At 40.7% G+C, this 15,684-nt stretch overlaps 3 protein-coding genes and 1 long non-coding RNA gene across 10 annotated transcripts in view; 2 read left to right on the forward strand and 2 right to left on the reverse strand.

Moving 5' to 3' along the window:
* Positions 1-9,041, forward strand: part of LOC127527027 (uncharacterized) — a 214,165-nt gene extending 205,124 nt beyond the window's left edge. The window contains exons 1-3 of one of the 3 annotated variants that reach the window (XM_051924516.1): positions 1,944-1,987; positions 5,216-5,243; positions 7,913-9,041. In XM_051924516.1, the coding sequence (XP_051780476.1) occupies positions 5,241-5,243; positions 7,913-8,587 (678 nt within the window). In that variant the 5' untranslated portion in view covers positions 1,944-1,987; positions 5,216-5,240 and the 3' untranslated portion in view covers positions 8,588-9,041. Of the gene's footprint in view, positions 1-1,943; positions 1,988-5,215; positions 5,244-7,912 lie in introns of those variants that run through there. The other 2 variants (XM_051924517.1, XM_051924515.1) reach the window with 2 other exon arrangements.
* The window catches only part of LOC127527034 (uncharacterized), a 335,886-nt gene that overhangs the window by 273,741 nt on the left and 46,461 nt on the right, over positions 1-15,684 (forward strand). The gene's annotated exons all lie outside the window — the stretch shown is intronic.
* LOC114647810 (uncharacterized) overlaps positions 1-15,684 on the reverse strand; it is a 195,898-nt gene that overhangs the window by 46,019 nt on the left and 134,195 nt on the right. The window lies entirely within an intron of this gene.
* Positions 1-15,684, reverse strand: part of LOC114642197 (uncharacterized) — a 124,267-nt gene that overhangs the window by 24,374 nt on the left and 84,209 nt on the right. The gene's annotated exons all lie outside the window — the stretch shown is intronic.

Here is a 15,684-nt window from a genome sequence, read left to right on the forward strand (position 1 = left end):
AGTGAGGAGGGCGGGTCTTTTAAGTAGAGTCTGCAAACTGTTGGCACTGAGATGTGGCACCCGCTGCAGTATGCGTCCCTTATTTTTATGTTTTAAAAGTGGTAACCCTACCTGGCAGGTAACACTTATGTTTGGTCATGAAGTCGTCTAAAATCCGCCACGTGCCCTCTTTTAATTGCGAGAAGCAGATATATATAGCCAAATTCTCGCGCTTCGTTGCGGCGAAGTACTGCTTTTAATTTTTTAAGAAGAAAAGAAAACCTTTTTAAACGGATCGAAAATATACCAATAACAATTTGTTAAGGATCTGTTTCTTTGTGAACCTCGCTTTTCACAGCTGTCACGCTACGGCGTGTGTTTCGTTTATTTGACAGTATGTAGATCGTGGTAATTACATTCATGGCATTCGTTTTCTCACAATCTGACTGTATGGGTGGTTACCTGCCAGGTTACGCTTGTGGTTGGTCAGGAAGTCGCCTTACATCCGCCACGTGCCCTCTTTCTGTTCCCAGAAGCTGATCATAGAATGGTTTTAACAGTTTACTTTCAAATAATGCAAAGAGTATGCGACACGTGTTTCTCCCTAATTCTGGGCTCATCAGGCATACACACTCACTGCATCCGCTCTCGTGAATCGAATCTCTATCGTCAGCGCCAGAGTTGAAGCCCCTAACGTTGCGGTCAGCAAGTCGGCTAACATCCGCCATGTGCCGTCTTTCAGTTGCGAGAAGCAGATCATAGAATGGTTGAAACTGTTGCCCCTAACGTTGCGCCACGGCGTGTGGTTCGTTTATACCTCGTGTCTTCTCATTAAACTTTTATCTCGCGAATATGTTATTGCAATCCGCAGCGGGAGCGTTTCTATAAACTTAATTTAAACTTACGTTTTACACCGTGCTTTGTTTCCCTTATGAACATGCTTGTATGCTTCACTCGCTCCCTTCTCAATTGTTTAATGAATTTTTTGCTCTTCGCTGTTTGCGGCTCTTCCTTCATTTCTCACTACTGCGTTCTTTTATCTCGCGAATATGTTATTGCAATCCTTAACTGGAGCGTTTCAATAAACTTAATTTAAACTTATGTTTTACACGGTGCTTTGTTTCCCTTATGAAGATGCTTGTATGCTTCACTCGCTCCCTTCTCAATTGTTTAATGAATTTTTTGTTCTTCGCTGTTTGCGGCTCTTACTTCATTTCTCCATACTGCATTCACAGTCTTTTCATGTGATTACGTAGGAGGCGTGATGACGTGACACTGAACTCCGCCTCCCACGGCCATCAAGCTGCCGTCCATTACAGTATATTGTCAAAAAAGAGGTTCCAGTTATGACCATTACGCGTTGAATTTCGAAATGAAACCTGCCTAACTTTTGTAAGTAAGCTATAAGGAATCAGCCTGCCAAATTTTAGCCTTCCACCTACACGGGAAGTTGGACAATTAGTGATGAGTGAGTCAGTCAGTCAGTCAATCAGTCAGTCAGTCAGTGAGTTAGTGAGTCAGTGAGGGCTTTGCCTTTTATTAATTAGTATAGATAATCAGTTTCATTATATGGTAGAACTGGCTTCTAATTACGAAACTGATTGGAATGAAAACTTCCATACACTGCAGACCTCCAGGACTGGAGTTACAGTATTAAAAATCATCTAGAGGCATTGATGCTTAAACATGACCGGGATCTTCACGCAATACATTTTGAGCCTTCTCAAATATATTTATTAAAACTACACTTTTTGTAATTTGTCCTTATTTTTTCTATTTTGTTGTTTTTGCTATTTATCCCCCACCCTTATTCCCAGATCATTTACCTTTAATCATGTGTTTTGATTTTAGGAACGGGGCTTCATTGTTGCAGGTTATTCTCAGTTGTAGTGGTAATTAGGGCTCCACACACTTAAGGGACTATTTAAGAAGCCCGTTCAGGTGTTGCTAGTTATTCTGCCTGTAGCTTGCTTCTGTCTGGCTCACCTTTGACTGATTCTTTTTTAGGGTAATGAAGTCTGAAATGTTTGGTGATATTTAAGTGTATTATAACATAATTCTGTGAAGTTTTTGTATGGTGCTTTCTCTTTGTTTGTTAGTTATGGTTAGGAATCCTTTTTTTTTTTTTTTATTGCTTAAAATATGTAGTTTTAAATTCTTAGGCCTTAATCTTTGATACTTACATTGGAGTAAGTCTTTAGTAGTTAAATTGCTAAGTATAATTTTATAAGTATGCTAAATGGCTCCATTTGAGTCTGGAGGTGTGGTTTTTTTTTTTTTTGGTTTTTAATTTTTATTCCTGAAGGGGTTATTACAGTAGCTTTAACTTTCTGTTCTCCTGTGTAGGAGAACTTTTCTAACAAACCAATAAAAATACATGTACCCATTTATATTTTAGTATCTACCTTATTTTTGAGTTGGGCTTTTTTGCTGTGGTTTATTTTTTTTAGTTCTGTTTATTCTGAAACTGTTAAATGCCACCATTCTCCATGAATTTACTTTATTGTTGCTGCAACTTGTTAGGATAGCTGTCTGTAATTTGTGAAGGCACAAGTACTTCTAGTGTGTTTACACAATACAAATGTGCTGTTTGAGGTCAAACCATACTGATTGTAGCTTGCCTTCACTTTAGATAAAACAGGGACTTTTGTGCCAAATTAAGATCTTTCAAGTCCCTTAACTAACAGAAGGGTACCATGAGCAGGTTGTACTTGTTGTGTATGATCTGCATAATGAAAAGGCTGCCTAATTAAGAAACTTGAAATATTCTGATGTTAATTGCCAAAAACTTCAATGCCAGTGATGTGTTAAACCTTTAAATTTGATAATGTCTAATCATTTCAGCCAGGCACTTCAAATCTGTTATGAAGGAAAGCTTTTATGGGTGAAGTGCAAAATTCTGTTTTTCTTTTTTTTTTTTTTTTTTTTTTTTGTTCCCGTGTGTTCAGGATGTCTGATCTCTGAAGGAATCTTCCTCTTTAGTGCAACCCTTCTTTGTGGGGTTGCTGGGCTTATTCAACCTTCTCTTGCTCCTTCTTGCCTGTCAAGCCTGCTTTATTCAGATCTTTCTTTATACATCTCCTTGTATTTGCTATTGATGTGTTGAAACTGTCTGATTGGGTGATGTGCTGACCAGTGTTCATATGTCCTCTTCACAGGATGAGGATGTAAAATGTGAAACTTGCTTCACAGCCCATGAATGACTATTGTGTTAAAATTCACAGGTGTTGTGCTTAGGATCTCTGGTGCCCAATTAACATTAGTTTAGTGGCTCCATTTGCCAAAGGAGAACTCCAGAAGAATACTTGTGCATTCAAATGTGGCTTTAAACAAAATCCCAGTTCTGTGCCTGTAAATGCACAAAGTAAATTTTGTCCCTACAAATACCAAAGGAATACGAAGTCCTAGTCAGCTTACAGTATAGGCTATAGCCATGTTTGCAAACTACTGTGACTGTATTTAGTCCTAATTAGAACAAGTATACAACCTATTGGTCATAATAGGGAATTTCAAGTATTCTTTTCCCGATTTTGATAACCAATTACAAAGGTAATGCTAGCCTGAAAATTTTTGGGTTGTTGTAACATTGTGATTATCCTACCATGAAAGGGATACAAAGGGCAAAAGCTACCTGTACATCACATCCTTAATACACCACAATTGCCATTTTCTTCAAATTGGCAAATGTTTTATATCTTGCAATCTGTCCTCTAAGTTACATTGCACATAATATCCTGGTGTTGAACTTGTGCACATGAATCATTTTTCAATTGCCACATGAAGTGTAAATATAATTTTTATATTGATTACATCTGTTAAGAATTGAGGTAATGATATTTGCAGCTTAAAAATTGTGATTAAGATATGGGATTGTCCATCTACAGCCCCATTTCATGGGTAGGTAATGCAGAATTTAAACATTGAATACAATATTGCTGTTGTCGCCAGACTCATGAAATCCAGTCCTTAGTTTAAAGTGACTTGTGCAGTTTAATGCAACAAATCAGATGATGGATTTGAAACCATGTCTGACTTGCTGCATTAAACTGAATGTGGTATTCAGTTTAAAATGTTTTTAATGTAACGGCATGAGTGACAAGTTAACTCTCCATTGGGTCCAGCTTGGATTGATGGCAGCATGGTGTCTGGTTGTAGTGGTTGTGTGGATATGTAACAATACTTTCTTGGTATCCTGCAGTCTTGGATGTATGCTACTGTCTTAACACGTCTGCCTCATCTTAAGCTAATGTGACTGCTACGGTCCATTTCTGGCTATTGATTTAATTAGTATTCCATGTGCCCAGACTCCATTCCCTTTCATTCTTCTATTCTTATCCTTTCAAGTGCTGCAGTATCTGCCCCCTTTCTAGACGGCTAACTTTTATATGAGAAATCTGAAGTTGGTCTGCTCTGACAATGAGCCCATGAGAATGTTTTCCTCTCCTCAGTTGTCCACTGGCCATCTTTAATCGACATACTGCTGGACTTGTTTTCTTAGTACTTATCTTATTAGACAAATGTGGTGTACTCTATGTAGAGTACTTTCATATACCTGTGAACTTGTCACTCCGAGCCTGTACTTAGTTAAGAGCCCTTGACATGGAGCTGCTTTACTATAGCAAGTGCCACAGGATGGGCTGACATCCCAACCAAAGGAAAAATACCTTTCCTTCAGCCCCAGGCAGATGCACAGGTGTCCTGAATAGATATTTTTAGGACTTCACCTGGCCAGGATTATTGGACCGGGAATAATGGTCTCTTGTGGGTTTATTTACCCACACAGTTGTTAAATGGAAGTGGCCTGGAATACTGGTACCAATTGAGAACCAGTAGGGAATGCTGGGAATTGTAGTCCTACTGATCCCCATGGGTGCTGCAGGGAGATGCACTCCCTTGTCCAGCAGAGATGGATCTGGGAGGAAGGCAACACTCAACTGGAGGAGGCATTGTTGTTGAGAGAGGTGAATTGGAGAAGAGACCACTTGCTTTTCTGCTTAATATGGAGGTATTGTGTAACATTTGATTTGAGCCTGCAACTGCCTTTTGCATATTTCTTTGGGGCTCTCTGGCACCCCCTAGTGTTCACAAGTGGCATTCATTTTCCCTTTACTATTAACTGCTTTTTAGCAACTGTCCAACCCTCACCCAAAGGCAATTTCTTTGTGCCTTGTTGGGCAAAGCTCAAGTATTTAAAATAGAGCTGGTCTTTATTTAAGCAATTTGTCTTTTCTTTCAGGTAAGAAGTTCTCAACATCCTAAAAATGGTAAGTTGCATGAAGTGCCAATTTTGTCTCTTATTTAGAACAGATTGTGGGTATGGTTTATCCACTTTATTAAACCTGTTATCCTTGCCTGATACTTGAAGGTGACTGCCTCACATGACTTCTGTTTGAAGGGGATGTCCAACTAGACTTCAGTTGCTGATCTTACTGGAGGTTGTCTGATTAGACTACAAATATTATGGAATAACAAATTAAACTTTCCAGCAGTTTTAGATTTCTGAAGTGTTCTTGTGCCTTTTTGACTATCTGTACGTGGAAAGATTTGTACAGTGGCAGTTTAAGGTCAATTGAACTTTTCCAGGTCTTGCAGAGGAGTCTTCTCTTGGAAAGGTCTAGTGCTTGGGTTATTGGCAGTAATTGTCATCTGTATAAGCACAAGCCCATGTCCTAAATTTGCCACTTGACAAGGATGTTCTCTTCATTGCCCTAACAATCTACTGTGCTGCTGATGGGCCAGTGAACATTTTGTAGAAAAGAGAAAATGCAGAAATATCTGGGTGCTGTTAGAAGCAGTAATTGCTGATTACTTGGTTGGAATCTGTACTAACAAATTTTAGATGCATTTGGATTGTTTCCAAACATTTATAAACAGATTCTGGAAGAACCAAGGATGTTAATGTTTAGGGTGCTAACTACTGTAATCTGCTCTGTACCCCTGCATGAATTTGACTTGCTCTTTCATTAAGTCTGGAAATGAAGCAGTATAATGGGTTAATAGCAAGATGTAGGCCTGGTGTTCTGGATTTGGTAGCACTAATGAAATTGGAAGAACCTTGTTTGAGAAGAAGCATTGTGTGTGTGTGATATGCAACAGCAGGTTATTGTAGTAATTCTTGAATGGCACTGTAGGTTACTTAAGATTTAGTTTTGGTTATACACTGAATTTCCTCAAAATATTCTGTTCATGTGTCCCTCGTCACGTGTTGAAGTTTAGAACAAAATGCATGGAATGACTTCTGCCTTTGAGTGGATCTCCTTCTTCCCCAATCTGAGTTTGGTCTCTGCTTTTCACTCCGTTGTACAGGGATATTTAATGTTAATACACTGGCACCCTGATTATGGATACAAGAAAAGGGATAAACATCCCACTTTGCTTCAATTGGGTTTTAGAATTTGTGTAAACGTCAAATGACCAATTTAAACGAAGGTAGTCTTAATCCACCCACTTTCTGGATTCATTAAGGCCTTATGGGGCTAAAGCTTAGCCTGTGAGGAGTGAGTGAGCTCCACTTGATTGCTGGAGGCACTTATTTCCACACCCAAGCATAACTCATTCACAGGCTACAGTATAATTTAATCAGTCTAAACTGCTCACAAATCAAATTCCATAATTGAGATGACCAGCATGTCCAGGAGTTGAACTACCACCAGAAAAACCCATATTCAACTCCTCCAAGCACTTTCAAGCTTCAACAGTTCTGGTTGTGGTGTTTTTAGAGTGTGCAGTCTGCACAAGAATGGCATCACTCCTTGAATTGAGTAATTGCATCAATTTCTTAAATTATCAAGTGTCTCATCCTGAAATCTAGAGAGAGTTGAAATACCTTCCAGTGAAAAGCAAGTGTTAACAACACTATTACAGTTGTCACAATGTGTGCTGTAATTTGAAGGAGTTGGTGTTGTTCAACATTCCCAAAAGCATTTATCCACTTAAAGTTGATAGGTCACTATGAAGACATGCCAACCAATGTCCTAGGTTAGCGACGTAGCAGCCATGTTTAATTGAGCTGTTCTTGCCCAATCTGCTTTACCTGACCAACTTGTATCACACACAACTTTCCACTTGCATACTACACTCCATAATTTTATGGTGTCATCAAATCCACTGAGAATAACTAGCAGCATATAGATGAGTCTGTACCTGATTGGTACACCTGCTGGATTTGCACCTAGAGAAACTTTAGTATTTTAAAGGGTACTTAGCTGACAATATTGAGAATTCTTAGATTCATGGTACACTTGTCCTCGCTACATACATTAAGTAGGTTATGTATGCAATACAGATCAGGCAATGACTGGTACAATCCATCCCCTGCATCACGGACTCTGGGTGTTGGTGTTAGGAGCTCAGAAGATGCAAAGAGCAGATTTGTCTTGGTGGCGCTGCTGCCTCCCCACTCTTGTTCACCATATTTGGCAGATGCTTCCCTAGCCTTTAGCCACTTAAAATGCCAGTGCACCCTTCTAATTGACTTGACTACCGGAGGAAACTTTCCTTTGTTTCATGTATTGCTTCTGGAGCTTTCATGATCGACTTTAGCTTGGGGTTTGAATATCTAATGGTATGAAGGAATTTCTTTAGAGATCTTGGTATAACTACACCAGAGTGAGGCAACCAGTTAGATGGTTTCTGCACATTTGATTTTTGAAATCCATCATGGCTTTGTGTAAACTTTTTGTCTTAAGTGTCTGTCAATGCGTTAATGGGCAATTGTTTCCATTACATATCCACTCTTGAAGCTGTTTGCAAGCCAGTTTTAAATGCAGGGGTTTGAATCACTAAGATCCTGTCTGACAACCCAAGCAAGACCTCCAATATCCCATTCTTGACAATACTGCACACATGTAGGCTGAGGTATATTTGATTTTTAACTGCTTGCTTAGTCTTTTTGGTTTTCCATCTTTGAGAATTATCTGGCTTTTTCTTGCAGCCCATAATCAACTCCTTTGGCCCACTGGAGATGTACATTGATAAGGAAGAAGGTGTTGCCCTGCAGGCTGATAATGGAAAATACTGGAGCTGCATTTCATATGACTCAGAAGATCACAAGATGTACATTGAAGCTGCAAAAGAGCACAAAGACAGCTGGTGCAAATTTCATGTGAGCAAAACTTCAGATGGGAAGATCTCTTTGCAGGACAAGAGAGGAATGTATCTGAGTAGATACTATGAAGATGACATTCAGTATATTAAACCAGTGAAGTCTTCCCCTGATGAATGCTGCGAGTTCAGTGTCTTTACAGATGATACAAAGATCCTCCTTAAAGCAGACAATGGAATGTATTTAAGTAGAATGTATCGAAAGCACCAAAATATAGAGGCTGCAAAAGACGGGCCTGATGAGTGTTGTAAATTTGCAGTAAGCATTGGGGATGTCATTGAGCCATCTTTTCAGATACTCAATGTGGAAGTGAGACTCCTCAAAGCTTCCAACAGTGCCCACTGCTGTGGCAGTCCAAAAGCTATACTAACAAAACTAGCATTGCTCAGAGCCACACATTCAAACTGTCTCTTGGGAAGTCAAGAAGACGGAGTCTACCACCTGGACCAATTCCTGGGGTTTCTCTTCAACATTATCCTCTCAATTCAAACTTTTAGATTTTGAGGTCACGGTTTCTTATAATGGGTCAGTTGGAAAAACTTCTTCTGTAGAGAAGACCTCCACTGTTGCTCAGGAGACCACCATCACCGTCTCTCCAGGGAGAAAGGTGGATTGTAAGTTAATGGTGGTTAAAGATGATGATGCCACTGTTCCATTTAAAGCTACAATTAAGAAAACCAATCCCAACGGAGTAGAAACCATCTTCACTGAAGAAGGAACCTGGAATGGGGTGTGTTATGCAAATGTGAATATTATTGCATCAGAAGAAGAAATTTAGGCACTTTCATTCTTGGGTGGTTTACATTTACATGTCTTGAAACTGTTCCTACAAAGATTCTGTCAGCTTGGTCTTGATTTATTCCTCACTCAAATGGCTATACTAGCAGGTTTTTACCAATGTTGTAAATCGATATTAACAGCTTCTGTCATATGTAATGTAAATTATCCTAAAATAAACCTTAGCATTTGGAAAAGTTTGCATTCATTGTCTTGAATTGGCCGAGCATGTGCCTACAGTCTCTGGGCCCAGAAAGCAGAACTCCAGATGTGTGCAGTTTTTCCTCCTTTACATTGTTGTCTTTGCACTGGCACCTACTTTCCCTTCATCTGGTCAGCCCATCAAGTTAAGGGAGTAATTTTGATAGTACTGCTACCCAAAGCAGATGTCTGGGAGATAATGGTATGGGTTTTTGATCACCCCTGGGCAGTCAACCTTTTTAGGGTCTTGCTTAATGAATCAATGGTCCTTTCCTAGAAAACCACTGGCCAGTTTTTGGTGGTCCCAAAATACCTGATGGCTTGATTTTTGGCTTGGCTTGCCCATGAAGATGAACTGTATGGTAGTCAATGTAGATGTCTGTTTCAGGCTTTGTACTAAAGTAATGGCATTATTTAAATCTACAATTTGGAATTTTTTTACATTAAAACCTCCACAGTCATGGGGGGCAATAGATTGGGTGGTTTATAAATTTAAGGGGGGGGGGGGGGGTTAATTATGCCATCTTTCCTTTTAAAGCTCAAGTTAAAAGATCCTGACAGTGGAAATGATCTCCATTGAAGAAGGAACCTGGAACGGGGTGTTGTGGATGTCAATGCTTTCAATAGAATTGCCCACATAATGTAGGTTTCATTTTAAAAGTTCTGAAATGTTCTCTGCATTAAATTCATGAGATCAGGATTCTGTCGTGGCCTTCATCACCGTTGAATGTACAAATGCCATTCCTTCCTATTGGCTGCTTTTAATCATAAGTAATGTAATTGGAAGACATTTTATGAGCATCTAAAATATCCACTTTCCAGAAGTAATGGTGGGTCCTGTAGCAACAGAATACAGTATTCAAGCAGCTGTTTGGTCTCCACAACAATGCAAGTTCCTACCATAGTCTTTTGTTTTACTCTTCTGGAGTGACAGATTTGCATAGGGCTTGTGAACAGTCCACTTTCCAAGCATGAGTTCAGGTTTCATAAATCACCACAGTGGCACAAGATGGCTTATGCACATTGCTGAATGTAAGCTTTTTTTTTTTTTTATATATAATAAAGCTCTATTGAATTTTAATAGTAAAATTGTCTACACTTGCATGAAGTAACTGGATTATTTAAACAAAAGGACTGAAGGTAGCTAAAGTGTTAACTGCATGTGGCTTAAAGCTTGTTCATGTGATGGTCCTCTCCTCCTCAAAAAATTGCAAAGATTAAAATTAAGTGTGTAATGACTCATCCATGCTGTGGGGGGAGGTTGAAGAAAGCTCAAACACCCCTACTGTGAAGTGGTAAGTTCAAGGGGGAGGGAGGGGGGGCGGTGGAGAGAGGAAGGTTAGGGCACCTGTATTAAAGTATTCTTTGGTAGAATCAACATGTATATGAAACTAGTGGCTGTAGTTGATTGGCTGAAATAACATAATTCTGCATATTAAGAATTGGATGACATGATACAGTATGTTAAGGTAATGGTGGTAAAGTCTAAAACCAAATGAATTATTGATTTCTCACTCCATGGACTGATATTTACACATCTCTGTGCAAATAAATAGTTCTACATTCTCATCTGAGCCTATGACTGACTTAAATGGAGGAATGGTTTTCCACAATAGCTTCTGGGTAGTCCTCAGAACTAGGTGAGCACAAGGACAATGCATGGGTGTGTTTTTTGTTTTTAAGCAAGACAGGGCTGTGTGTAGCACTGAAGAAACCGCCTCTGAAATGCATTAAGTACAGTGCATCCGGAAAGTGTTCACAATGCATCACTTTTTCCACATTTTGTTATGTTACAGCCTTATTCCAAAATGGATTAAATTAATTTTTTTTCTTTGGAATTCTACACACAACACCCCATAATGACAAGGTGAAAAAAGTTTAATTGAGGTTTTTTGCAAATTTATTAAAAATAAAAAAACTTAGAAATCCCATGTACATAAGTATTCACAGCCTTTGCTCAGTACTTTGTCGATGCACCTTTGGCAGCAATTGCAGCCTCAAGTCTTTTTGAATATGATGCCACAAGCTTGGCACACCTATCCTTGGCCAGTTTCGCCCATTCCTCTTTGCAGCACCTCTCAAGCTCCATCAAGTTGGATGGGAAGCGTCGGTGCACAGCCATTTTAAGATCTCTCCAGAGATGTTCAATCGGATTCAAGTCTGGGCTCTGTCTGGGCCACTCAGGACATTCACAGAGTTGTCCTGAAGCCACTCCTTTGATATCTTGGCTGTGTGCTTAGTGTCGTTGTCCTGCTGAAAGATGAACCGTCGCCCCAGTCTGAGGTCAAGAGCGCTGTGGAGCAGGTTTTCATCCAGGATGTCTCTGTACATTGCTGCAGTCATCTTTCCCTTTATCCTGACTAGTCTCCCAGTCCCTGCCGCTGAAAAACATCCCTACAGCATGATGCTGCCACCACCATGCTTCACTGTAGGGATGGTATTGGCCTGGTGATGAGCGGTGCCTGGTTTCCTCCAAACGTGATGCCTGGCATTCACACCAAAGAGTTCAATCTTTTCTCATCAGACCAGAGAATTTTCTTTCTCATGGTCTGAGAGTCCTTCAGGTGCCTTTTGGCAAATTCCAGGCGGGCTGCCATGTGCCTTTTACTAAGGAGTGGCTTCCGTCTGGCCACTCTACCATACAGGCCTGATTGGTGGATTGCTGCAGAGATGGTTGTCCTTCTGGAAGGTTCTCCTCTTTCCACAGAGGACCTCTGGAGCTCTGACAGAGTGACCATCGGGTTCTTGGTTACCTCCCTGACTAAGGCCCTTCTCCCCCGATCACTCAGTTTAGATGGTCGGCCACCTCTAGGAAGAGTCCTGGTGGTTTCAAACTTCTTCCAGTTACGGATGATGGAGGCCCCTGTGCTCATTGGGACCTTCAAAGCAGCAGAAATTTTTCTGTAACCTTCCCCAGATTTGTGCCTTGAGACAATCCTGTCTCGGAGGTCTACAGACAATTCCTTTGACTTCATGCTTGGTTTGTGCTCTGACATGAACTGTCAGCTGTGGGACCTTATATAGACAGGTGTGTGCCTTTCCAAATCATGTCCAGTCAACTGAATTTACCACAGGTGGACTCCAAATAAGCTGCAGAAACATCTCAAGGATGATCAGGGGAAACAGGATGCACCTGAGCTCAATGTTGAGCTTCATGGCAAAGGCTGTGAATACTTATGTACATGTGCTTTTTCAATTTTTTTATTTTTAATAAATTTGCAAAAATCTCAAACTTTTTCACGTTGTCATTATGGGGTGTTGTGTGTAGAATTCTGAGGAAAAAAATGAATTTAATCCATTTTGGAATAAGGCTGTAACATAACAAAATATGGACAAAGTGATGCAGCGCTGTGAATACTTTCCGGATGCACTGTATATGGATTATTATTATTAATATATAATAATAACAATAATATGAAAAGCTCACTCAAATATTCATTTATAACTATTGTAATAGGGTCAATTAAGTACATAAAAACAAAAGAGAAGCGTCGCTGTAAATTCAGTCAAATATCTCAGTATTTTTTTTTTTCTTTGTTCCTAGGGCTTCTAATCCCCCCCCCCCCCCCCCCCCCCCCCCCGACCCCAACATCTTTTCCAGGGTTTTGAAGACCAAGGAATACAATGATTACATTTGACCATGAGTGTGTGACTTGTGATGTCATTGACATAACTGTTTAAGGCCAGTGCCTTGCACTTTATTATCATCTAAGATTTGACATTTGTTTCTTGTTTGTATTTTCTGGTTACTTTTATTCTTTATTTCTGTTTTGTTTCCTTGGCTTGGTGTGTTTCTGGTTACATGTGATATGTTTCTCAAACTCTCTGCTATGAATAGACCCTCTGGTATGATTCCTCTGTAAATCTAAATAGTAAGCAGTGATTTTTTTTTTATACCCTAATACACATTTTCCTTTATATACAATTTCCTTTTAGGCTAATGCTTCATTATTCTGGAGATAAAATTCCAGTTTCCCATCGTTTCTGTTTTTCTGATGCTTCTACTCACAGGGTTAAGTTAGGGTGTAGTCATCTTGTTTCTACTGCTTTCTTGTGTGTTATATATTATCTCTTCATATACAGCAATAACATGATTATAATATAAAATCAAATTTGCGTGCAATTGTTTGCATGCACTTTATCTTTAATAGGATGCTTAAGCGGTTTACAGGACTGAAAGTAGCGAAATCCTAAAATAAGCAAGCGATTTTCATGCTGATGCAAGCGCTGATTCACGTGCAGGAAGACGACACACCCGTAAAGGTCGAGCACTTGATGAAGGGCGTGGTCATTTGTCCACCTTGATGACACACGTCGGGGCAGATACAAGGGTACTTACCGTCCTGAAGCATGAACCGCTGAGTCGTGAGTGACAGCCACTTAAAGATTTACAAGCTTCCTCCTGATTGTCTGGAAAAATATCCCAAGCTAGGGAGCTTCGAATAATAGTGACATCTGGTGGTTTACAGAAATCATAGCAACCAGCAGAGGAGGTACACACACACACTTATTCTTTGCACAAGTAAGCCTGCGATTCACTAGCGAATCGGAAATCCAAGAATGGCAATCAGTTTCTGTTCCGTCCGATATCTGGATGGATGACATATCATGGAGGGTGGGTGCGTCTGGGGAAATGTAATTTAATTCAATACGCATATCTGTACTAAAGCGGTTTCGTTTTGTGGAGACGTGATTCTGTTGCCTTTGCTGACACCGACTCCTGGGATCTATATTACTGGCACAGTGGATTAGAGCAAGTGTAGTGAACAGGTTGTGTTGTTTGGGCGCCAGCTACTGACTGTGGGAAGCCGCTGCGTTTGACTCTGGGGCGTGCGCCATGGCGCAATATGCGCCTCGGTGGGAAGCCACCGCGTGATGAAATATCATGGAGGGTATATGCGGTGGTGTGGGCGGTCGCGTCCGGGCAGCTGTACAACCTGGCGTGCACGCTTTACCTCAGGTGTAGTTCACAGGTCGTAGGCATGGTAAAGTTTCCATTTCATTCAATAGCCCTATTTGAACTAAAGGAGTTTCTTTGTGTGGGCGCCTTCGTTCATTGTTTGTATCCATGACTGTACATGTTGTGTTATTTGGGCGCTCACAGGTTGTGTTGTCTGGGCGCCATCTACTGACTGTGGGAAGCCGCCATGCGTGCATTTGACTCTGGACTCTGGGGCGGGTGCCAAGGCCACAGTGTGCATGCGCCTCGGTGCGTCCGCCGTGCATAAATTAACTGTGCATAAATTAACTGTGGTTTAGTAAGATAGATTGTTTGTATCCATGACTGTACAGGTTGTGTTGTCTGGGCGCCACCTACTGACTATGGGAAGCCGCCATGCTTGCGTTTGACTCTGGACTCTGGGGCAGGCACCAAGGCCGCAGTGCGCATGCGCCTCGGTGCGTCCGCCGTGCATAAATTAACTGTGGTTTAGTAAGATAGATAGTTCAGTCCGTCAAACGCTCTTAAAGCCGATGAGCCCTCGGTGTATTCGTTTTAAACTTTTGATAATCACGTCTCATTTAAATAAGCCGATAAATATACGTTAGTATGGGTGGCAATGTTCTTCAATAAGATAATGTTTAAATGTGTTGTCCTAAAGATGTAATTTTCTGCTGTAGGGGTTGGAAGCAGTGCTGGGGTGGAGTCTTGGGGGAACACTGTCTTTTAAGGGCTTGGGGCACCTCCCTAGAGAGAGAGAGAGAGTTGAGTGACAGGGATCCGGGTTAATTAACGGTGCGGGAAGAAAAGGGGAGGTGGTGGCCAGAAGTGGTAGTTGGGGGGCTGGAGAAAAAGGAGGACAGCATCGGGTGGTAAAAGGGAGTGAACGGTTTAAATGAGGTAAATAGGACAAAGGTGAATTGTCTTTGTTATTTTGGAGGTGTCCCCGTGACCCAGACAACAGGCGGCGTTAGGGCACCATTTATATTGCGGAATATTCAAAAAAGCATTTGGAAGACTCCCCGGACAAGCGGCTCCTGAGTGTGTTTATTTGACGGGACGTCACAATATCAACCGTTATGAATATATTATAAGTTACCATTAATTCATAATTACGTGCCATTTTTGTTTTACTGTAAATTGTTGCTGCAAGGCAATGTGAAAGATGAATATTTTTCCATTTGCGATGGGGTAATAATAGCACTAAGGAGCAAAGAGAGGAATAACAGGGTTTAGAAAATGTGCTTGTGGAATTGGACAAAGTGAAGGGGACAGTTGATAAGGAGGTGGTTTAGGGAATGAACAATACAGTAATTAATGACACTTATGAATTCCACTACACACAGGGATTGGTTACTGAAAGGCATCCCAAAAGGTCAGGGGAAGTGAAGGGGGGCTTATGAAAATTAAACCAATTAAAACTCTAGTGCTCAACCCTGATGTGCTGGTAAGGATTTTAGCTCCCTTGGGTAATATATTGCAATTCCAGGCATCTATCAAGGGCACTTCAATCACGTCTGAATTGTTTGATTTCTGATTATAAACAGTGGAGCAGAGGGGGAAATCAAGAAAAAATGTGTCTTTGTCCCAAACATTGTGGAGGGTGTTATGGAGAGATCTTGTTCAGAAAAAAACAAGCAGAGACTTCAGTTAGGCAGTCAGAATTGAACTTTACTGCAGAGCA

Source organism: Erpetoichthys calabaricus, chromosome 3, assembly GCF_900747795.2.
Source record: "Erpetoichthys calabaricus chromosome 3, fErpCal1.3, whole genome shotgun sequence".
Lineage (NCBI taxonomy): Eukaryota > Metazoa > Chordata > Cladistia > Polypteriformes > Polypteridae > Erpetoichthys > Erpetoichthys calabaricus.